The sequence below is a fragment of the Phaenicophaeus curvirostris genome, chromosome 3, assembly GCF_032191515.1.
Source record: "Phaenicophaeus curvirostris isolate KB17595 chromosome 3, BPBGC_Pcur_1.0, whole genome shotgun sequence".
Taxonomy (NCBI): Eukaryota; Metazoa; Chordata; class Aves; order Cuculiformes; family Cuculidae; genus Phaenicophaeus; species Phaenicophaeus curvirostris.
In genome coordinates this window covers 21,443,290-21,468,047 of record NC_091394.1, presented here as the reverse complement: position 1 = coordinate 21,468,047, position 24,758 = coordinate 21,443,290, and the positions used below count along the sequence as shown (strand labels likewise).

At 39.0% G+C, this 24,758-nt stretch overlaps 1 protein-coding gene across 3 annotated transcripts in view; it reads right to left on the bottom strand.

Annotated features, from left to right (window-relative positions):
* TRIO (trio Rho guanine nucleotide exchange factor) overlaps nt 1-24,758 on the bottom strand; it is a 249,264-nt gene that overhangs the window by 3,807 nt on the left and 220,699 nt on the right. For 2 of the 3 annotated variants that reach the window (XM_069853494.1, XM_069853495.1), the window contains exons 38-56: nt 23,491-23,639; nt 22,690-22,756; nt 21,168-21,271; nt 20,478-20,547; nt 18,303-18,392; nt 17,607-17,699; nt 16,927-16,977; nt 16,629-16,706; nt 15,668-15,859; nt 14,528-14,705; nt 12,899-13,668; nt 8,509-8,756; nt 6,574-6,712; nt 6,198-6,225; nt 5,142-5,304; nt 3,172-3,293; nt 1,607-1,685; nt 805-1,005; nt 232-370 (exon numbers count right to left, since the gene is read on the bottom strand). In XM_069853494.1, coding sequence (XP_069709595.1) covers nt 232-370; nt 805-1,005; nt 1,607-1,685; nt 3,172-3,293; nt 5,142-5,304; nt 6,198-6,225; nt 6,574-6,712; nt 8,509-8,756; nt 12,899-13,668; nt 14,528-14,705; nt 15,668-15,859; nt 16,629-16,706; nt 16,927-16,977; nt 17,607-17,699; nt 18,303-18,392; nt 20,478-20,547; nt 21,168-21,271; nt 22,690-22,756; nt 23,491-23,639 — 2,961 coding nt within the window. Of the gene's footprint in view, nt 1-231; nt 371-804; nt 1,006-1,606; nt 1,686-3,171; nt 3,294-5,141; nt 5,305-6,197; nt 6,226-6,573; nt 6,713-8,508; nt 8,757-12,898; nt 13,669-14,527; nt 14,706-15,667; nt 15,860-16,628; nt 16,707-16,926; nt 16,978-17,606; nt 17,700-18,302; nt 18,393-20,477; nt 20,548-21,167; nt 21,272-22,689; nt 22,757-23,490; nt 23,640-24,758 lie in introns of those variants that run through there. The other variant, XM_069853496.1, reaches the window with a different exon arrangement.

Here is a 24,758-nt window from a genome sequence, read left to right as displayed (position 1 = left end):
TTTCCAGTGCAAAGGACCACACGGGACCAGCAAGCTTTAAGGAGAAAGTACAAGGAATTAAAAGTTTCTGCTTTGCTGGATATGACTGATCTAAAGCATTTGCAAATGGAGCCCTTCCCATCGTCTCAAAGTAATTCACAGTTCTATGTCCCCAGCTGCAGGTTTCCCAGAAGAGAGAGGCTGTTATGCCTGGAATAGGGCACATTGCTAGGAATCCCATTCACTTCTCACCTTTAGGTCCAAATGTGCTATTCTGCAGTTGTGAAGATACTGCACAGCTTCCAGAATCTCTCCCAGGTAGAGTCTGATCTTCCCTTCTGTGAGGTTTCCCCATCGCACAACATAGTCTAGAAGGCGACCCTGGTCAGCCCTATTAGAATTATAAGGGTTAGATTTTAGATTAATCCATGTATCAGAACTGAGAGAAAAACCTAATAGGCCACAGACAACAAGAATAACTGTAGCCTGCAGCACCTAGAAGACAGAGGACTAGAATTAGAGATTTGATATCGAGTTACCAGATCACCACACTTCCTAAATTACTTGTGCAATCGCTTGATATAAAGTAATTCCTAGACTCTCAGACTAAGATAATCATCCACATATCAGTTTAACATCTCAACTTGTTTCCTTCTGAGTATTAAACAACATTTTAATAACAGCATTAGACAACTGCAATATTTTACTTAGGTGTTTTCAAACTTCTATGAAATCTTAAAGTTACTTATTCATAAACCACTATAAATGCCCCAGAAAGTCATATGTAGAGATTGCATTTTACAGATAACGTTAGAGCCCACACACATTTCCAAGACTAGTATGTAGCTGGTGGAGGTCTCAAAGGTATCAAGAAGGCCAATGAGCTGGGGATGCTGGAGATTCTGCATGACTCCAAGTTCATGGGTAACCTGGTCTCGCTTCATCAACTTCTTATTCACAAACTTAGTGGCTACTGCTCGCTTGGTTCCCTTCTGGTCACACTTCTTAACGACAGAAAATCTGCCCCTGGAACACAATATTGAAAGGAAGGAATTAGCCAAGAAATGCACTAAGGAAAGATATTCTAGGAGAGATCTAAAATTAGATCTCTAATAAGCTACGTTAAGGGAGCAGTTTCTGGACATAAACAACGAGTTGTTAGTGCATGCATCTTCTACAGAAAGTATAAATTATTTATCTCCCGAGAGGGATTTGTTTTATCACATTTGCAGAGCAGCATCCAGCTTTCAAAGGTCATCATGAAGTCAGACAAAGGTATATTCTACAAGACTTATTTTTCACATTTTCAGACTTTTTCTGACTGCAATTTCCATATACTAATAAAAAGGCTTAGAAAGACTTCACTACAGAGGAAGCATCAGTGACTATAAGGTATGCTTTAAAAAAAAAATCCTTTAATTTATGGTACTACTTTAGCCTATACACAGTCTGTTTGTGCAGCGCCATCTAGTGCTGATAAAATTTTCACTTCCTCACTTCTATTTAATCCAACATAATTCAAACCTTTTGGGGCCAGGACAAGTATTTTCAAGGAGAATTTAATTTGTCAAAAGAGAAATTAATATATTGACATAGACAGCTTTTGAGATCAGCATACTGAACGCACCTGCCAAGCTCAGCCACTTCACTGTAGAGAGAATCAAAGCTGTCTTTCCAGATTACCATGATCCCATCACTTCCAGGACCTACAAGAAAAAAGGAAAGGACAGTACGGCCAAAATTTAATATACTTCAATCCTCCTCAGAACTAAGTTGTTCACATTATAATCAATGTCTTATTTCAGATGGTTGTAGAAGAAAAATTATTTAGACCTCATATTCAGTTTGGGAACAGACTGCAAGAAGAAACCGGCCTCAGTCTGGCTCCTATCATCTCTCTTTTGAAGCTGAGTGCATCTGTACTGAAAAGAAACTCATGGCCTCATATTGCCCATCCTCTTGCTGCTCAGAATGAAAATTACTTCTGTAATCAAGTACTTCACTGATGGTTTACAAAGACCACTACAGTAACAGGAGATAAAGGGTATTCTTTACTCTTTGCACAAGATAATGAGCTAGCATTGACTACAATGAAATGGCAAGTCCTTCAAGTCCAAAGGACTGAGAAAGACTTTATAGTTGTCATGTTGAAAACCTACTTTGTGCTACAGCCTTAGAGGTTCCATTTTGCTCTTATGGACTGGGGAAATCAAGCTGCCTGTCTTCTGGAGTCTAGTTGCAGAGTAACCAAGGCATACCAAATTTTGGTTTAGTTTCAACTGAAAAAGTGAATGTTTAGTTTTGGGCAAGGTCATTAGGATCAAGGACTCTGGGTGAAAGAGTAGTTTAATCTGCAAGAATTCTGTGCCTCTGATTCTGGCCAAATCACAGGTTTGGGCTTCTCTGTTAGTGAGGAAGGATGTTCATTACACTACTTCCTTAAAGTACAGAGTTTCACACTGATTCATGTCCATCAAGAGCTTTTTACTCCCCTCTAGAAAGCTTCCTTCGCCGAGATCCTATTTCTAAAAATGGAGGATCTTGAACATTTAAGAGAAGAATAACTGAATGTACAAACACAAACTGAAACTTACTGCTATACCATCAAACACATCAAGTAAAAGACATATTTTTCTTTGTTGTCTGCCTCCAAAACACACGCGTTCTTCATCTTTGTAACGTAATTTAAGTGTAGATTCAGACATGAAATAGTTATATGTTCTCTTAAACACTATGGCTTTACAATTCAAATAAAGGAGAACATTAAAACACAGAGCAATGTTACTCTTTTCTTATCTGTACACCTTAGAAATCATGCATGTTAGCACAGTAACGTTCATTGAGACTAAACCGAGGATGCAGATGAAAAAATATTACTTTATCACGATAATCATGATTTTATCATGATGGTAAAATATTACTTTATCATAGTATGTTTGAACAAGTATTGACAGACAAGGTAAACCTTTGGCAGTACTGTGTATGTGTACTGTCTGTATGAACTCCTAATTAGTTACATCCTAAAAGTGCATCCACTCCTGCTGAAACAAAGAATATATCACTGGTGAAAAGGTTTGTTATAATACCCCTTTAACACAGGGATGCCCAAGAGATGGGGTTGTCTTTTTACTGTACTAAGGGTACCAGACATTTTGAATGGAAGCTGACTAAAAAATGCAGAGACAGGCCTACCTAAAACTCGTAGACTGGCAGAAGACGAAACCGAACCCATATCGTTTGCAGCTATACACGTATAGATACCATCGTCTTCTGCAGTGACGCCAGTGATTTTCAGTGAAGCCTCTCCTAAGTCACTGGGAAACACAATGGCATCTGTTAACTTTATATTCATCTTACAGACTTTAAGCTATGGAAATCAGACAAAGTTATATCGACACTGTTAATGTTTGTTATTCTTCAGCCCCTATCTCTCTCTGGACAAACTTTACTAACTCGAACCCTACCATTTCAGAAGTGTTTACCAGAATTTGAGAGCTTTGTGTCCATCACGTATGTATTGAGACAACCACTGTTCTCTCTGTAAGGTTAGTTTCAATCCATGATTCCCAGCATACAGAAGCTGATCTAACATTTGAACTTCCGGTGCATTCATCCCTTCTAAGAGAGGGTTCCTCCTTCTAGGCAAAAGATGCACCTCACCACAACTTTAGAGACGTCAGAATCTGAGGGAATGATAGGAGGAAACTAAAAAGGACTTAAGTTTTCCCTCAGCTCCAGGGCAGAGAAAGCAATAAGCTATGAGAGACGACAAGAGAAAGATTCTGCATACTGCTTTACAAAACCTTTTTGTTTCATAGCTTTCCTTTAAATGTCTACTTAAATCTTCCTCTGTGTGATTAATTTCTAGTACTTTTTTGACCATCTGCCACAGACATGAACAGCAGATAATTTTATTTGCAGCAGTCTCTTGTACATGTGAATACTTGGCAAGTCTTCCCCATGCTTTTCACATCTAGGCTCAAAACAACTCTAACGTTGCGTTATTCTTTCACAATAAGGCATGTTTTCAAGATTTTCTATCATTCTTATTACTTTCCTTTGGATTCATCCCAGTTACTGCAACTCATTTGATTGACTGATTTGTCAAAAACTATTTGTCACGGTCTCCACCACACAACTTAATTTCAGGGGAAAAAATGAATGCAAATTTTAGGAACACTGGAAGATGACCCCTCCCAGCTCAAAGAACATTTCATACTACTATTTCTAAAAAACTATCAGCCACAGCCAATGTGATTTACTGAATATAATTCTGTAACAGTAATGGATCATAGTGAATTAAGCCTAGTGAATCGAACTCTTACTCATCTCTAACAATGGTCCTGGACTCAGCAGCAGTGCTGCCACAGTGCCTCTGTCTCCCATTAAAAAAATAGCAGCAGCAGGAAGTTAAAAAGAACAGTATGAAGTATTCCATGAAGGTAAGGTGGGCTATACTGCATAACCTCTAGGTGACGTACTTTTCTATCTAATAATGAGAAATAAGGTGGTTTTTTTAAAGAAAAACTCATTCTGAATAGAGAGCCTAATTCATAGATAAGACATTTCTTCACAGTGAAGTTACTCTTTGAACAACATTTTCTGTATATAAAAGAATGCATTTGAATTAAAAAAAAACCCATATCTTTTCTAACATACAGTTTCACACTCCAAAATACAGCACTTTCTCCTATTAACTGGGTGTTTGAGTCACCAGTTAGTCTGCTAAGGTCTATCATAGCCAAGTTAAAAGCAGACAACAATGTTCATTTCCATGCTTCACCAATGAAGACAGTGTCAGCAGAAAACAAGAGTTTTGTCTTAGCAAAATATTGTAGCATGATCTGAAAGCAGTCAACATACTGTTCCGGTTCAAGCACTAGGTCAGTGTAACAGAGTCACAATGGCTTCTGCAATAGCTAATCAGAAATACCAGCTGAGTTTTCTTTTGTTTTTAAAAAACAACTGAAAGTGACATGTGGGTACCCCAACCATACATAGAAATTACACAACGTTTCCAGAAAATCTCAGCTGTGAAATATTTGTGTCTGAGGGCAACACTTTCTTTATACCTCAAAGTGAAAAGCTATCCTACACAAGGGGTACAAATAGAAAATCTAAGTTTCAGCAGTTCCTGTTGAACATTACACAAATTACTGTACCTGTATGAAATGCTGTGATGACCGTCATTGCTCAGTGTGTTATGATCAGGACCTTTCCAAGTAATTGAAGCCTTGGGGCGACCACAGACTTTACACCTAAGCATGATGGTCTCTCCTGTCTCACATGTTACCTCACTCAATGGTATTATAAACTCTGGGGGAACTGGAAAAAGAAAATTAATGGCATTAGGTCAACTGAAGTTAATAAATTTATTTTTCTATTCCTTACACTCTCTTTTCTACTAGACAAAGGAGCATGGGACTTAATATTTCCAAGATGTATCTTTCTACTACTGGAGCCCATTCATGGTTAGGCCACTTGCAGGGGCTCTGCAGAGCTAGTGCATTTTTCTCTGCATGGAGTTGGACACAACACTACTGCTATGCCATGGTTAGCCCTGAAGCCTACCATGGTGAACCAAATACCCTCTTTCTGGCAAGCTGAGGAAACCCTACAGATAAAAGTCTTTAGAGACGTGCTCAGCTAGGTTTGCAAAAGGGAACACCGAACACCTCTCTCATCCACTAAGGCACTGCAGTGGCTTCCCTTTTTGCATACAGGTGAAACTCTAAAAGTTTGATTGTGTATTTTAAGATAAAACCCCCAGTTTGGCCCTGACGCCAGAGGGTTGCTATCTTTGTCCTGACCAACCTCTACACTCGAGAGGCCCTGAACATTCCACTAGGGTGCAAGGTTAAAAATGAAGCAGGTGATCTCCAACTCCTCATCCTTTTATTCTGCAAATTCAGCAAGGCCCAACTTCCATACATTCTCCATGCAAATGCAGCAAAGATTGCCAATCTTTCTGAACAACAAGTCATATGGTCTTTGTATTTTATATTGTTTTGGACTTGTGAACAAAAATGTGTTCCTTGCATCTTAAAAAATTAATATGACATATTTCACTATCTCCCTTATCAAAAAAGAGTCTATGTATATTTTGATAGAAAACACTGAGTTCCTGATGTAATTCATGTCATGCAAATTTAGTCTAGGCGAATAATGTTCTAATCTAATTATATTTATTGAGACTTTCAAAAATTAAACCAACTTACCATCATAAATGTAATTGGGGCTGAGAAGCTGGAAAGGAGAAATTAAAGAATTAATGTCGTTATAGCATTATAAGAAGTTAAAGAATGGTAGAAAACAAAGCACAGGGATAGTTCAAAGTTAGCTGTATCCACAAAGATCCAAGAAACATCTGAATACAAACATTTCTGGATCACTCTGTTCTTTGTGCAGTATCATTATGCTATATCACACTTGCAAACTCAAAGATTATATCTTCCTGTTTTGAGATTTGGCAGGTCCTGTCCATTAAAACCACTGTTGCCTCCAATTCCTTCATATGAATTTTGACAAAAGCTACTTTTAAAGAAATCCAAACACAGGTCCTTTTGGAAAGTCCATCATCTGTTTAACACATACCTTTACAGAAACCTTGTTGGCAAGTCCTTCTCGGGATTTGCGGTAACCATTTTCTAGCTTGCCTTCCCTTTTGCCGTCTTTATCTTTTTTCTCAGATTTCTTCCTTAAACGGAGCGCTGTGTGCCAAGACGTTGACTTCCTAAATAAAGACCATTAAACCTTGATCAATTTTTTCAACTCCAGGTTACGTGTTAAACTCTCTAGTTTCAAATGGCATTGGGGAAGCATGTAGAAACGTTATTTCATTGTATTAAAGTACACTAAAATGAAATACATTAAGTATTCCATAAGAGATGCTACCTTTGGTTAAATCTGTAAGCAAGCTACTAAGATTACTCTGTAGTTCACTATTTCTTAAAATCATTGCTCGAACTGTGAGCTTTCCATATGAAATTACAAACTGTCAATCAAACTGAGCAATGATCAGTATGAAATCTGTATTGAATACAGCCTATAGAAGCTTTACATAAAGCTTTACCACTAAGACCTTTGATATAATGTCTCCCATTGCAGTTTTGAGAAAAATCTTCCTAGAACAACCATTCATTTTCAATAGGTTTCATTTTCAACATAGAGATATAGGAACCCTGAAATCCAGCTGGAGGCCAGTTACAAGCGGGGTTCCCCAGGGCTCAGTGCTGGGTCCAGCCATGTTCAATGTCCTTATCAATGACCTGGATGAAGGCATTGAGTGCATCCTTAGCAAGTTTGTGGATGACACTAAGCTGGGTGGAAGTGTCGATCTGGTGGAGGGTATGAAGGCTACAAAGGGACCTGAACAGGCTGGACCACTGGGCTGAGACCAACGGCATGAGGTTTAACAAGGCCAAATGCCGGGTCCTGCACTTGGGGCACAACAACCCTGTGCAGTGCTACAGACTAGGAGAAGTCTGGCTGGAGAGCTGCCTGGAGGAGAAAGACCTGGGGGTGTTGGTTGACAGCCGACTGAACATGAGCCAGCAGTGTGCCCAGGTGGCCAAGAAGGCCAATGGCATCTTGACTTGTATCAGAAACGGTGTGACCAGCAGGTCCAGGGAGGTTATTCTCCCTCTGTACTCGGCACTGGTGAGACCGCTCCTTGAACACTGTGTTCAGTTCTGGGCCCCTCACCACAAGAAGGATGTTGAGGCTCTGGAGTGAGTCCAGAGAAGAGCTGGTGAAGGGGCTGGAGAACAAGTCTTACGAGAAGTGGCTGAGAGATTTGGGGTTGTTTAGCCTAGAGAAGAGGAGGCTGAGGGGTGAGCTTATTGCTCTCTACAACTACCTGAAAGGAGGTTGTGGAGAGGAGGGTGCTGGCCTCTTCTCTCAAATGACAGGGGACAGGACATGGGGGAATGGGCTCAAGCTCCGCCAGGGGAGGTTCCGGCTTGACATCAGGAAAAATTTTTCACAGAAAGGGTCATTGGGCACTGGAACAGGCTGCCCAGGGAGGTGGTTGAGTCACCTTCCCTGGAGGTGTTTAAAAGATGGGTGGATGAGGTGCTGAGGGGCATGGTTTAGTGGCAGATAGGAATGGTTGGACTCCATGATCCAGTGGGTCCTTTCCAACCTAGTGATTCTATGATTCTATGAAATCTTGTTTCACTTGCAATAAACATTCCCTGATTGTATTCCTAAACAAAGGTTTCTAGCCTGATAACTCATTCTATTAAACAAACCAGTACCTACTGCTGCTCTCGGATAAGGTATTCTTTCATCAGCTTTTCCTAAAAGATTTTGCTACTACAGCTGTTTAATAAAGAATATGTGCTTTTGGGCTCTTGCTTACTAGCTTGTGTTTTGAAGTTTGCTAAGGGACCTCTCAGGTACTATTTCTGCTTGACATTCATTTATTTCTCAAAGATCACATCAACTTTTGGTTTAAAAGCTTCAAAGCCTTATGTAAACTGGAAGTTTTTCTTCCTCCTCCCCTTTTACACACACCCAGGCACTCACTTGATGGTTCCATCAGGGTTGTCAATGATGACTGCACTGGTATGCCCCAAGACATAGCCGGGAATCCAGCCCTCAGCTGCGGGGCACTGATCAGTGGCGGCTCTGAACACCAAAAACATGTTCTGTTGGTTGCTGGCTAGAATCTGCACGACCTCTCCTTGGTAGACATTTATCTCATCCTCCTTCACTGCCGTGTAATCATGTGTCACCAGCATGGTGGAGATATTGCTACTGCTGCTACTTTCACTCTGCAAGTGTCAATTGGAAGCAAAAAAAGGAGGAGAAAAAAGAATCAAGTTTAAAGTTCATGAAGAAGACAGACTGTTCTTGGCCTGCTACATTACCTGCATAATCCACATAACTTAAGCTATAATCAAAGAAAAGAGCTATGATTTCTCTTTTAAAGGTGCCTATGTCTATTTATCTTGTGCAAATTAATTTGATCTTTGAATACTTTCTCATAGAGCAGCTGCATAAATTTGTTCTCATTACTTTTACTCACAGTTACTTCATTTAACTAAGACTCAGTTTATACATAGATCTCAACTGGTCTTCCTTTCAAGCCCTGACACTGAACTTCGCATCTTTAGCAGACAATGAAGTTACAGTACAGCATGTATGACAGTTTTTCATGGTCTTATAGGTGCAGTTTCAAAACCATAGAAGGTCAAGACTTTACTGCATAAAGACTGGAAATTCCAACAAAGAAAAATACACGTAGTCTTTCCTAGCATTATTTGTCAGGTCTCAGACACCAGCCTTCTGCATACAAAACACGACAAGGTACAAAAGAACAAAATAGGCTTTCAACGGTGTCTCTCAAAATCTCAAGGCTTGTTCCTGTTTGAATCTGTATGATCAAGTTTGTTCCTTTAAACACATCAGACAAGGTAAATTAGTGAAATAATAAATTGTTCATTTCTTGGGCAAAACAGGCTCACTGAACTATCAGAATAAAGCTGGAAATCTCATTCCTAACTGGTAAGTGACTATGATAGCTGAGTGTTATTAGTTGTTTATAATACATTCTCAGCTAGCATCCGTGGATGTTTGTTTCCTCACTGAGCATCTGCAGAAAGCTAATTATGGCTAATCAGGTGTACATCAAAAGTCATGCTACTTTTGAAAACAAAAAGCCTTCTCCTGGACACAAATCCACTGTAAATATTTTTTAAAAGTAAGACTAATTTTGTCCATTTGCCTGCGTTTCTCATGCAGGGTTTAATAAATGGAAGTGTGAAATCTATTATCAGACTATGCAACCTATTCCCTGAAATAAGTTATTTCCTTCTTAAAATAAGTTTAAAAAGTGGCCTAATAATGATGTGGCATTACATGTGTACATGCGCGTGCCTCTATTTTACCTCCATTCTTACTTCAAACTGTTTCAGTTCACTACCAGTGAGGGCTCACTACTGCTTAGTAGTAGCTGGGTTGAAAAATGAAATCAGTGCCCAGCTGTAACTGGAAACTACTATGGCTTATATAGTGTAACCACCTTAGAACTATGTATGTGCTAACAGTAAATGGAAAGCTTAACACACAGGATTAAAATAGTGACACTTTTTTCCTCAAAACTGTCATTGTCGAGGACATGCAGCAGGGGTCAATGGACAGCATGGTACACTGGGAGCCCTGAAAACCATGTCCTCTTCCAATCTGCAAATGGCCTTGAACAAGTCATTCCCTCTTTCAGTGCCTGTGCTTCCCTAGAAGTGCTTTGGTTGAGAAACCGAGACATTTGGAAGGCAACAGTCCCAGATTACTCATTGATAGCACATTCAGCCATCAAAACTTCGGTCTCCAGTAAGTCTGTACATTTTATTCTAGCTGGGTGATTCAAGTCCATTCTGTCCTTTTCCCTTATTATTAGGATGACAAAGCAAATGCTACTAGGAGAGAAAGACCTCATTCCAGATTGTACCTCTGCCAAAGGATATTCAAGTTAAACCCCAATGCTGTATTTCCAGTAGAAGTCATTTTGTCTGGCTTAAAGGACTGTCTTCAATGTCTTTTGTACTAGCTCTCCACGATTCAGGCAAACTGAGAATAGCAGAACCAAAAAACCAGTTGTGCTTTAAGTCATTGTGCAAATTAGGATCACAACTTGCTAGCTCATTTCAGCTAGATGAAAAACGACTCTGTTCAGAGAAAGCTGCTTTTGTCAACTCCTCCCGTTAGACTTAGAAGGGAAGACAAAGGGAAGGCTGAAGTTACAAAACCAACCTAAGCTCCAAATCTTAACCCCCACTACTACTCCTGAACATACTGTTTCCTAGCATGCAGCAGAACTTTTAGAACCGGACGACTGACCTTCCTGTAATGTAATGTATCTTTTCAATAGTTAAATCTTGAAGGATCACATTAAACTCTGAATATTTCTTATTTTTAATGAGGACAGAAAAATCTGCTAAATAATCAAGTGTGTGTTAACTGCTAAGTGGTAAATGTTCTTGTGAGTCTGTTCATATCAAAATTTATTATCACCACAGAAAGACACACTTTCTGTTTGCCTCGCAAGGAAGTAATTACTCTTGCACAATCAATGCTTTCTATTGCAAGTTCTGCTGGTCATTGCTGACATCAGTTATGGGATTAGAGGAGGCTTTACAATCAAAATATAAAAAAATCCTCCCAAATTCCTGAAACACTAGCAAAACAATTTTTTTCTCTTGTCTTTAGGAGTAACTTTTCCATAAGTAACCAACCATAACCATACATGCATGTAAACATACATACACAAATGGTTAAATTAAAACAAACTTTCTCTAGCCTGTTAAATGTAGTGTGAAATCCTGCTAAAGCATGGCCTAGAACTGAGGTCAGAAATGAAGAATTATGATCCATCTCAATTACTAAACTAAAAAACCCCATAGTTGTGAAGCAGAAGGCATGCATTCAGATATCACATTTTACAGTAAGATAAAAACAAGCAGTGGTGCTGAGATAGTATCAAAATTCAAATGTTTTGAAAATTCAGTGCCGTCTTGTCTCTCTTTTTTAATGGAACGACATCAATACTATGCGAGTCTTCTCTGCATAGCAAAAGTATTATCATTTTGACTCACATACTGTGCAGTAATTGCAAAATACTCAAACTATCCCAGATATTATATTATCATCACATTTTGATAGACTGAAGATAAACACAAGACACAGCTAAATCAAATGAAAAGCTGAAGAAAAATTGGGATAAAAACATAATACATGCAAAGCATAATTTTTTCTTCCGAAGCTATTATAAAAGTAAGTGTAAGAACTTAGAAGTCAAGAAAGCTCTATATGTTAAACAGTTCTATAAAGGAATGCATGCATTTAAAAAAGGTTCGAAAAGTTAGGTGATTTACAAAATTGGTATTGCATACTCTTTGTGAGAGAGTGGAAAAACAAACATTCATGAACACAACACTTAGTAAGAGAAAAATCAAATGCAAGTTTAAAAAGAAAGGCACCATAACCTGTCTACCACATCCATGGCAAGTGCCTTGAAACTTTTGCTTTATGTTTGCACATGCCCCTGTGATTGCTGTGTTGCAATTTCCTGGTAGATGTTATTACAGAGAATGTGGATCTTGTTGATATCCCAGCTTTCCGTGCAAACATACCAAGTACATACTAAATGGTTGAATCTCCAGATGCCCTGAACTAGTTCTTCTTACGAAGCAGAAAAGACAAGTGGAGCCACTATTTGTTTTGATTGTAGTAGAAGGAGGATTATTTTAGCTAGGTTTTGTTGGTCTATTTGAGTGGATTGCAGGAAGCTTCCTTGATCAGACACAGTATTTAAAAAGAGAATGTTGTACATCAACTAAGGCTGAAAGGACAGGGGCAGAAAAATAAATTAATAAAAACCAAAAAACCAAGCAGCCCAGGAAACGTACTGTAGATGCGTCCACGACGTTAAAACTCAACAGGACAATGGTGGTGGATTTGTGCATGAAAGGGAAAAAAGCCCCATGGCACTCTGCCAAAATCTCAAAGTCAGATTTAAGTGCTGGCCGCAATGCATACCCCGAGGTGCTCTGGATGCCACGCTTCAGGCTTCAGCATGTTAATTATGTGCCTTCAAATTAGAGACGAAAAAAGCAAGGACAGCAAGTTAGTAAGTATCAGCCTAGTGATCTATATTTTCAGCAGAGGCAGAAATTGCATCTAATGTTAGCAGTTGCTTTTATGTCTGTATACATACCCATGTTTGTATGTATACATACACAGAGAGGTAGACAGTTTTGTTTTTTTAATGTGCAGAAGATATTTGAACAGTTGATTATTTCAGAGCAGTATAGCGCCGGAGAGCCATAAGTTAGTACGGAGAGTGATGGTAAGGCACAGAAAGGGAGCACGGGAAGGTTTTAGAAGAGCTTGCAGGACAGAGGTGCTCCGCTCTTACCCCATTACTCTGGGTGGAGTGAACTGACTGCTCGCTGGTCGAGGAGCATGTGCTCATGCGGTCTGTGTCCTTGCTGTGTGAAGAGTGGCGGTGGACCTGCCGCTGGAGGGAGTCATTGTCCCCAGGGAAAGTGAAGGAGCCAGGGCGGCTGGCAGGGGATGCTGGGATGGAGCTCCAAAAGGAGCCCTTCTGCAGGGGGCTGCTGGGTGGAAAGGTTTCTTTGCCAAAAGGAGAAGGGAAAGTCGTGGAGTGAGGAGAGTTGATTGGTGAGATGGCTCCTGGCCTTGGCTTCCCAAGCGTTAGTGATCCTATGCTGTTTCTTGATCGACTGTCCTCTGAGCTTCCGCGTGAGTCTTTCTGGGCTCCATCAGCTGACCCAGAAATGTTTCCTGCTGTCTTCCTGGGACTTTCAATAACTTTCATCTTGGGAATCTGCTCAGCTTCTCTCTGAGGACCATCCGGTTCTGCATTGGGAGGGTGTCTGTCTGTCTGGCTCAGGCCAGTTTCTAAGGAGGTGTTGTAGTGTGGCAGGGAGAGATTGTGAATGGACATACCTGACATCTTGTCTGCCTCTGCTTGGGCCGAGGCTGCAGAGGAGACCAGGACTGGGGAATGGTGTCTGACAGGCTGGGGGATCCGGGATGGCCGGCTACGGCTGGAGCTGGGGATGCCACTACAGCTGCTGGGGCCGCTGCTGTTACCACTGCTGCTCCCGCTGCCGCCTCCACCACTGCTGTGGTTCCTCTGGTACTCGATTGGGGACGTCAAGGCTGCAATGGGAGCAGGAGGGGACGTGATCAGGGAAAGGACGGCAGGAAAGAGAACAGGAAGAGTTTAAAAGATACATGTTTATTGCCAAAAGGGTAGTGCTGTTCAAATAAGACAAATTCCCTTCGCAACGTTGTTCATGCCATAGACCTCAAGTCCTTTTTCTACATCAACACCTTCATGACCTGCTATGTACGCTTCTAGTAAAGACGAAAAAAATCTGAAACCAGGGAGAAACATTTTCTTTTAGGATCACATTGTCAGTCAGCAGCCAAGCTGGGAAAAAGGACATGCAACTCAGACTTCTCAGCTCATCGTTCCATCCATTACAACTCTTTAAAAAAAACCCCTAGATTGGGGCAGCAACTGATGGATAAAAAAATACAGCAAGACACAAGTGTCTGCAAGTATCACAGCAGACACTACTGCCTTCTACTTTTCTCCTGCAGTATCTGAATGTGGTTGCCATAGTAAGATGTGACAATAATGGCTACCAAAATAATGTAAGCAAAGCATATTCTGAATAGATGCTTACAATTCCTCTTGGGTTTAGCCTTAAAAGGCTTAAATTTGCTTAAAAGGGGTACACAAGCTCTTCACTTCAACAGATAGTGCCAATCTTGATTCACTCCTACAAAACATTCGGAAAATTTCACCAAGAGAACACCATGTAAATTCAGACTACCACGCTTATGATAAATGCTAGCATCTGTTCTGAAGCAGAAATGTGGTACATATCTCCCAACTGTTCCATATTATCTCAGGAAAAAAGAAAACTTGCAACACATTTCAAAGCCAAGAAACAACAGATGAGAGTGAAGTCACTCAATTATGAACTTTCAGTGAGAGGAAATAATTTACCATTTAAAAAGTTGCGCTGGTTTTCCAAAATTTGGTTAATTTCATGGATCCACAACTGTCGGACTCCTGGACTGGCAGAATGCAAAATAAAGGTCTCCGTGACATCGCCCGTTCTTGATGTTAGTGCAAATTTACATGGATCGCTGTCCACATTTTCCTCCAGGGAAAGGCAACTCACCTTCATGAAAAAAAGACAATTTACTTCATGTATTTTATTAGAAGCATGCCTCTAAAATATCTTATTTAGGAGCTCAGAATCAGATCTTCAAATAATGATCATTCTTTCATTCTTTCATTTCAGTAACATAATACCATGAAATGAAGGATTACATTAAACTAAGGGTAAGTGTACAGCTTACTGACACACTGTGCCTGAACCATTTCCAGCTAGTCAGTATGGCCCAATGTTCTTCATCATTCCTCAATCTCCTTTTGTGTTATTTAAAATACTGAAATACTGAGACTGCTATGGAACTCTACCACTGGCCAACACTCTGAAGGCTTCTGCTGCAGATGCCTTGGAAGAGGCTGTCCAGTCAGTGCTAAGCATGATGCTGAGATGGCAGGCAGAGCACCAAAGTGACTTAAGGGAAGCAGCGTCCACCCAAACACTTTACAAGGAGGGCTAGTGGGCCCTATTACAATAATTTTTGGTTTAGGGAAAGCTTGAAGTGGGGGTAAATGCTTTTTGTTTGAGGAAAAGCTCACATGTCTAAGAAGGAGGCACTACCTACAAACATTACCTACACGTTTGAGCTGATTTCAGCTGAAACTCAAAAGAAGGGATAGTAGCTCTTTACCAGAGCTACTGTCTCTATTTGCAATGATTTTGCAGTGTGGTATACACACACCACAGAGCCAAAGAACTGAACTCTTTGTCAATGCTTGTCCAGCTTTGTACAAGAACACCTGTTTTGGTATGCTTCACACGAAAACCATCAGAGTACTGGGATAGAAAGATTTCCATTTATCATCAGAGTGAGCACAAATTTGGTAGGGAGCAATTCAGGAAACGACTGACATCCCATGGTGCTTTATGACTGCACATCTAGATGTTACCAGCGACTCCACACTGAATCAGAAATTGTTACCTTAGCAGAGTTTGTACAGGGGACGCAAAGGCTCATACACAACAGTTACCTTGATACTGTTTTTAAACAAGAATCCGGGCATGGAGAAACCTTTCTTTTTATCTAGCAGCTCACTGAAAATGACAATCTGCTCGAACAGGAAGACCCGTCTCTCCTTGCAGCGTGGCAGAAGTCCTGTGTCTTGGTCTGTAACCAAGAACGTGTCCTGGAGCAGGAGCTTACCCTGGGCTACAATTTTACCCTAAACACAGAGGCAAATGGAAACACATTTAGTGCAGTTCTTCATATCTTTCCCGATCAACTTTTTGAGCAGGTGCTCATGCCCAAATACCTTTTTATATGTCCCAGTTTCTGAGTCTCACTGACCACTATACATTCATTGATCTTCCTCTATGTAAGACATTCTTGTGCCCTTTCTCAAAACCCAAACATTATCAAGAAAAAAAAAAAACAACCCCAAAAAATCCACTCCACCCTTTTAAATTCATACTGCAGATTGAGGCTTGTAACACTAAGGCTTTCATCTCTTTATTCTTAATAACTTAACCAGTAACTCATATATTTTCCCAATGTCTTCCAGGGTGCCAAGAAGGGGAAGAATTCAAGTTCATATCTGTGTCACAGAGCAGAAAGGGCTTTGCAAGTAGACTATGTGGCTATGATCTGGCTGATGCATATGGTTTCAACAGCCAATTTCCACCTCTTCAAGACTTACCAAAAAAAGAAGGGACACAGTCGCCTGGAGTACTTTACTTAGCAACTCCTCCTGTGTCTACGCTACTTAAGTCAGGTCTGCTTAGCTGCTGATAACCAATTACTTCAATATTCTGTAGGTCACTAGTCAATAAGAGAACTGTAGTAAGACCAGCGCTTCCTATATTTTGCAGAAGGACTCACCTAGCATGACTTACACAACAAGTAAAGTTTTCCAGGAAGAAGTCTCCACAACATTAATGGTTAATTTCTAGAGAACCTAACAAAAACTGTAAGCAAAACCCCAACCAACTTACATCAAATCCTTGCAGGCGGCCAACATTCATCATGTCATTACACCGTTTTGGTACTATACACATGACCTCTACAGCTCTCTGTTCAAGACAAATAAAAAGTCAGAGCTTTATTTTGCGAATGAGTTAGCAGCATAAAATTTTATTTAATGTGTTATGACTGCTTTAGAACAGAAACGCAAAAAGTAAACACTTATCATCACACTCTCAAGAAGATCAGAAAAAGAAAGTGACTCTGTCAAAACAAGAGAAGTTCACAGTAAAGAGCGTTCAAATCACTGAGATAAAATTTCTCAAGTACCTCTAGTTCCGTGGTGTCAAGATTAGCTTTTTTAGAGTATTTGAGGAAGTCCTGAAAAAGGAAGAAAACAATAATATTATTTCTTTTCTCATTAATCAGCACAGAGAAATCTTAGAAACCCTGAATTTGCTATCCTCTGTCAGAGGATGACAGACTGCAGAAACACATTGAAAAATTTTGTTTCTAAAGCTTCTTGCTTTCTGCTCTTATACTTTAAGATTTATTCACTACTTGGATTTAGCTCATAGAAGAACATGTTTTAAGTCAATGACCTCTGTGTAACATAAGGATGCTCTTCAGTAAACATTTATATGATATTAAAACAGTTGCAGATGTAGATAGAAAAGTTGGGATGAGTCCCAACAAGTCCTATCACATCTGAAAACACTTGAGAGATCCCTCTCCCCTTCATATGACATTGGTACAAATTCTAAACATTTCCACGTCACTGACTTGAGTTCACTTGGTCTCCAACTGTTAAAAGAAAAAGCAAAATTCTGTCCAAGCTATTTACTGCAATTTTTATAATTATCTGAATGCGCTTAGAAAATAATTATACAAAATTGCTTACAAATCTGGGTTCTGTTTGGGAGGGGGGTGGAAAAGCACCAGCAACATTTAAAAAAGATAACTTATTCATTAACAGATATATTAAATTATTCATCTCAACATCACTTTACCTTTAGTAACAGCTGGTATTTCATAATTCTCTGCACAGGTTTTATTAGCAAGTCCGTGAGCTGAAGTCTGTGGCCCAGGCGTTGCTTTAGATCCTGAGGGTGGTAGAACAAACATTTTTTTCTTCATTCAGTTACAAACAACTTTGTTTTGTTTTGAGTTAGAAACACAGCAGGATATCTCACTATTAATTGCTATCAGAGCAGAAACTGGGAAAAAATCAGAACAGAATCCAATCTTCAGCCAGCAAAAGCTGGAGTTCTTCCCTTTATCTGTATCAGCTTTGTTTCCAAGGTATTCCCCTCTCCTAGAATCCTCCATATCTTTTTTTGAAAAGATTGTATAGTGAAATGTAAATTTTCAGTCACAGGTTGTATATAGTCTATTTTCAACAGTGCTCATTTAAAATTGCCACTTAATATAATACTCACTTTTAACTGCCTGGGCTAGGGCAAGTAAGGATCAGACTCTACTAATTAAGTCATAACTTATACCTAAACTTTAGTTTTCTCCCCAAAAGATTAATACATGCCTAAGAGTCTGTATCAGACTTGAGAGATCAGAATGGAAATGGCAAGAAACAGTAATTTAAAATACTAATATGTGCTGACTTTCCCCCCGACACCTTGTTTCGGTCAACACATCTGATAATACTTATGATCTGTACACACCCTTCACTTCCTCCCTCAGGAACTTACCTCAAAAAATGTATCAATGTATTCTGAGACAATGTGCTCAGACTTTGGTTTGTTTTGGCAGTAAACTATGTACATGTGCAACCTTCTCTCCTAGAAGAGCAAAGATACAGAATGATATATAATCATCAAGGAAAAAAACATGCCAGATTGAAAAGCGAGTGTTATTTTAAGAACTACAGCAATTCAAAAGTATGAACTTAAAAAGGCCCTTTACAGAGAAAGAAACAGCTATATATACAGGGATTACAGATCTGAAAACTCGTTTATTTGGGAATGTCATGATGATTTCAGAAAGTCAAAAAATTGCCACAGTTCCAAATACTCCTGAACAGCAAGTGTTTAGAGATGATAGCTCAGCAGGTCCTACAATAAAATTAAGCATGAAAATAGTTATCTTTTTCTTTTAGCAAGAGCAATGGATGAAGCCCTTGAAATACGGTATTTTTTATTTGACAATCTGATTATTATTATAATATGTTAAAATAATGCTCTCCTCCTGTTTAGCTGTACAGAATAGGAGAAACCTCTGAAATCTTCTGTTTAGTATTAGCTGTCCTATCAGAGTTTGAGTGTGCACATAGGTGATGCAGCCTGGAAACGGTGGTACTAGTATTTTTTAATTCTGATTCTGTATTTTGCGCATGTGCTTTTAGCACCAAGGCAACAAAGAAAAAGAGAGCGAGTGCATCTTCAGCATTTAAGATTCATTCTTGATTACTGATCTTGCTATTTAAGAAACACAGACATACCATATGTGCCTATTACCTACTCTAAAATCTTTCTTATCATTTTGCTAGGATTGGTTTGCCATTAAAGGCTTTGCTGCTCGAAGATATATGGAGTACTGACCAGTGAAGATGAATGGAAAGCCAAAAAGAAAGAAATAACATGGAGATTGAAAAGGACGCGGAACACAGATTAAGAGCAGGAACTGAATTGTCATGTTCTAGCTGATAGTCAGGATTTTGCGAGGGTACACTGTATATTAATAGCGTCACAGCTTGGCTTTCCATCTGGAGTGGTAAGGGTGCCTTTCAAAGACAACTCAGTTGCAAATACACCAGTAGAAAGCAAAACAGCAATCAGAAACAAGGAGAGTTACTTCCTCCAGGTATCCCACTTTACCAGTGTCAAAATTCTCTCTTCTCCCCTGCTTTTTTTTGGGGTTTTTTTGGTTTTGTTTTTGTTTTTTTTAAATATAATACTTCAGAAACGAAAGAACTCATTCCTCATCATTAGCCCAGGAATTAGGCCTGGCTTCCAGTATTACTGTTCCATTACTGTTTGGTTCTGTGCTCTTTTGCTATCCTAGTATTGACTTCAAACACAGACTACAGTGAAAAATCTAAAACCCATCAAATCTGCTTCAATTCAGTCTGTCTTCGGTCTTTGCACACTTGTGCAAATAACAGTATTCAGCAAGCAAGTATCCCTTCCACTGTCTTGTGTGTTTTAGAATATCTTGAGGTCTCACCTCAAATAGATATTAAATTGTATTTCTACACAAAAAGACACCAAAATGACCGATCGGTGGCATGTTCGATGTGTCCTGAATTTTGATACTTACCTTCTATGTAACTAGCTCATTCAATTTCCTCCTGAAGTGTTATAGTCACATGTATCACATGGCCATTCCTTTTAGTTAATAAAAGGTGGGAAAACGGACTTGTGTAAAACTATAAAGGATACTGTGTTGGACCGAAATTAAACATCATAAATTACTGGCACTCTCAGCTCCTTCCCCAAGTGAAGAGAGAGAGGAATCTCAATCACTACTGTGATTCTCAAAAAGGGAAAGGATGCAGAGCTAGAATGCACTGAAATTGGAAAGAAGAATGAGTTTCTCTCCTATTACCATTCCCTGTGCTCCATAGTACTGCACGGATACCTGGGATTATAAAGCAAGTGCTGTATGAAAGACAATTCCCTTACAGAGAACTGGAAGTGAACCGAGAAAGGGGGCCCTCATCATATTACCTCTCCATACTGGGGACAAATATCAGAGCATTTACTTATAGTATATTTATAAGCTTTTATAAGTTACCTATCCACTGTTACAGTGAAGAATATTTTACAGTACTTTAACCATGCTGTACCACAGATAAATCCTTAATAACTGAATATGTTTATTGGTAGCTGCAATAAGGGTTTGCCAATGAAGACATTTGCACTTACATGCTTAACAAACAAGGATCCCAGCTTTTCCGGATCTTCAAGGCACTTCTCTAACTCTCCTAAAAAGAAGCTGAACATAAACAGAATAAGTACTTTTTTGTGATGGCACACACTATAGCAACATGTAATCTCAAGACGAAGTGGTCTTACTGCAAGGTCCATTTTGTGTCCCTTATCAGCAGCGTTGGATATTAATGTTAATAGTGTAATACTTCAATACAGATTTCCAAAAGGACTCACTGAATCCATGCCAAGATGAAAAAAAATACTGGTGTTAATTAATAAAATTATTCAATTTCATATATTGATTAGAACTTTTCTCCTTCCTAGTCTGAATGCCTGAGGGACTCATATTGCCATGCTAAGCCCCAGCAAATCCTTTAGATAGTACTCTCAGAGAAAACATTTTTGAAAACAAAGTCTCACACAACATACGAAATTCTGTACATAACACTACCCACACTATAGCTTCTCTGTTGAAGCACATGCTATATATAAGCATCATTGTTTAAAGCAAATCTTCATACCAATATCCGTAAGCTGAATCTACAGTATCTACAACTCGGAGCACAAGACCAACTGTATCTACCTGGTATCTGAATATTTAAGGAAAAAAAGAAATTCATAAAGTCAGTCTAGTATTTTTTATGTAGAATTGGTTCAGCAGATGGTTTTCAGGTTAATACGTACTCTCTGTGCCAGTCATAAATCTGGTGAATGTTTCCAAATACAATCTTGTCTTTGCCTTTCATGTCATCAGGTACACCGTCCTCCTTCATAAGCGCCATATAACCCTGCAACAGTCCAAGGGAATTCACTGTGAACATTTTAACTTAAAATAAGTGAGCTGTCCTTTAATCTCCCTTTTCCCAGAAGCTTTCCAAATTGCCCATGACAACAGCTTGCTTGGGACACAAAAACAAACCAAAAAATTGTTGCATAACACAGAACAGACACAAAATATCACAAATTGGCTTATGGCTGGCTACAAAACAGTGACCAGTGCTATAAAGATGAACACAATCTAGCTAATATAGCCTGTGTGAACAGGCTTAAAGCATAGAGGAAACTTTTACAGCCCTTCTTATTGACTGAAGCAGCTGCAATACTTTGCCAGCTTGGGCTGTTACCAAGCACATGTCAGAGCCACTTAACTGGCTTCTGCACTCCTCTGCTTCTGCACTCCTCTAATCAGTGTTACTTAATTCAGTCATCCACAGTAACTCTACAAAGTGTGCGTGTGATATGAGCAAACTGAATACCAAAAAAATTGATCATAAATTCTATTAGCAAGCATTCTGGCTGCAATAAAGTTCTTTTTACACGTTCCCATAATCCCATCTTCTCTCTCCCAGTGTAAATATACACATCTCGGTGTGCAATTCTATCACATAGTTAGACCTGGCAGTGCTTTAAACTTCTGTAATATTCATGCAATTCTATTCCTTCTATTTTTTCCCAATATTTATATATCTAATTAGCCAAATTTGGTTTTAGCTTGCAAAGTTTATATGTTTTGATGTCTAGCATTTTTACCAGGAATTATTTGGTAAATTACAAAAATACTTCTGTTCATATAGCATTCTAATACACTTTTAACATATTTTAAAAAGACTATCACAATTCCAGTCGTTCTTCCCTTTCTTTCTTCCTTCCCTCCCACCTTTTAAATCAGAGTTTAAGACTTGAACCTCGTTAGGCTGAAATTCACTATCACGCTCATTGTTTTCTACTCTCCAAAACGCATTCTGTTGGTAGCCAAGACTGTAGGGAGATATGTGATGCTATTTCATTTTAGAGAAGGGAATACTAGGAAGTCTAAGAGAAGCCTAGCAGTAGGAGAGAAAGTAAGTCTTTCAAATCCAGGATAGTTGGTCTACATGCCGAGCTACAATTTTTTTTTTAAATTTAGTTGTGCTAAATAGAACTATCTAGTCTAAGACACCATTAAGCCAGAAATAGCGACCTTAGAAAGAACAGAAGAACAACGAGGTGAACACTGTAACAGGAAAAATGAAGGGAATGAGATTTGATACAATATTTCTAGTATGTTAAAAGTCTGCAGGAAGGAAAACTCAGAATGCAAGCATTCACATTTTCCTGTGCTTTATTTTGAAAAAATAGTGAGGTTCAAGCTACACAGGTGTTTGATACCACATCTGAAAAAAACACATAAAAAGGAAAAAAATCAAGAGAATGAAAAATATCATACCTCAACTACATAGCCCAGATCTCGTACGTAATCTCGTTCTGTCTCCACTAATTCCTGTAAAACATAGCTACAATGGAAAGAAAATGGTGAACTCAGATTTCATTAAAAAAGGGAACAGATTCTTAAATATGGTTAATAGCATATAACTTCTTACACATTTGCTGTCGTGTCTGGTAAGAACTGAAATGGAAGATTTAAGGAACACTCTTTCTAAGCAATATGCTGCTTTGACTCTGGAACAGGATCAGGCTTGCTCTTGTTTATCTTAAGTCAGATGTTTTCTTACATACGTCATTAAAATTAAATATTTAACTATTGTTTAAAATAAAATGCTATTATGTCTCTGGCCTGAAGACTCTTGAGTATATGAACTTTTATATCTACCCACAGATTTAAATAGTTTTGAAACCATGTTTTTGTTCACCATGGTAACAGTTTACTACACAGAAAGAAATTAAGCGTGTGGTGAAACAGAACAAGAGGAATGACCACTATTTTTTAAGCCAAAGAGCCCTCTGTGCATTTGAAAACGAGCATCTTCCTGAATACCTGAGACTGATACGTGACATAAGTCAAATACAAGTATAACTAAAATAAAAAAAAATTGAGGAAATTCAAACTGCAGCTAATGTTTGAGAAAATTTTTTCTTTGCATAATGTGACTACCTGCTCGATATCTAACACAAATCTTCTCCCTTTCAGATTAACGGCTTCTGCTGCCAGCTCAAAATGGACATTCTTTAAACATTACGTTTCTCTCTTCAAAACACTGTAAAAAATTGAGTGAAAAAGCGGTCTTACTGTCGTCTTTTTAAGGAGCTGGATTTCCTTTCTTCCATCTCATCTATAGGTGATGAGGAGGAGAGAAGGGAGTTATCTGAAGGATTGAAGGATGGACTGCTGCTGTCACCTTGATCCACCAACAAGGAACTTGGACGGTCCTCCAGGGCCTGAGCAGGCGTTCAGGACAGACAGAAACAATGATTTATTTCCCTTTTATTCACAAGACACATTTACATGCAGGTGTATATAGGGACTGTGGGAGATCAATTATTGTAATGCATCTTAGTGAAGGAGGTCTCAACCTTCCAGAAAACCAGCCAACAACTTGGGCTTTCCAGAATAGAGAACCTAACCTTATAGAAGCACATTTGAGATATGTCAGTCATTTCACCACAGGAAAAGAAAGGAATACAGCTGGTTTGAGCAACGGCTAAAAGTCAGACTATTCTGCTCACGATGTAATTATTTCTATGGTGGAAGCTACACAGATGTGTGCTTATTGCTAAAGATAAAATTACATTTGTCATACTTTAGTTCAGGCACAGGCAAGTTACTTTCAATAACAAACAGGACATCTTTAGTAGCAGCATTCTTTGTCAGACATATTGTTTATCATACTAACTGGACAAAATACTGGTTCACGGAATAGAATAATGACTTCTACACTGTCAATGTTGCTTTTGAGCTTACTGAAAGTTCAGATCCTTACAAAGAGACCCTGTCTCTACTGCCAGATACACTGTCTCCCTTGCATGGACTCCACAGACTTCTATTTGTATAAAATACGGAGAAGTCATAGGAGAAATAATACAAACAAACTTCTATGAAGTATTTGTTGGACTATTTTAATTCAAGCCCATAATCTTGGATCAGGCTATAGTTATGTGTCACATTTTCTTGTCATGTGAAACAGCCTTTAATGCAAGACACATTTACTTCACCAGGGTGGGGTTCAGCTGTTCTTTCCCTATAAAAAGTAAAAAGCCAATAATGATATGACTGGCCTAAAAACCAGTGGAAGCTGATGCTTGGGTAAAATTTTGATATAAGAACGTCTCTACCAGGGACTATGATGCATGGATCATGAAGTTATATCCATTGTTAGGCTGCCTGAAAGTCACATGGACTATCAAACATTTACAAAAGACTGTGCTGAATTTCCCCATAGATTACTTCTTAACCTTCTGGTGCAAGAGAAGTAAAAATAAAAGTTAATAACTGCACTCTCTTAGAGTATTATTTCGTGCACTAACGTAAATGAAGTGTAAGTCTTTCTGAATAAGGAA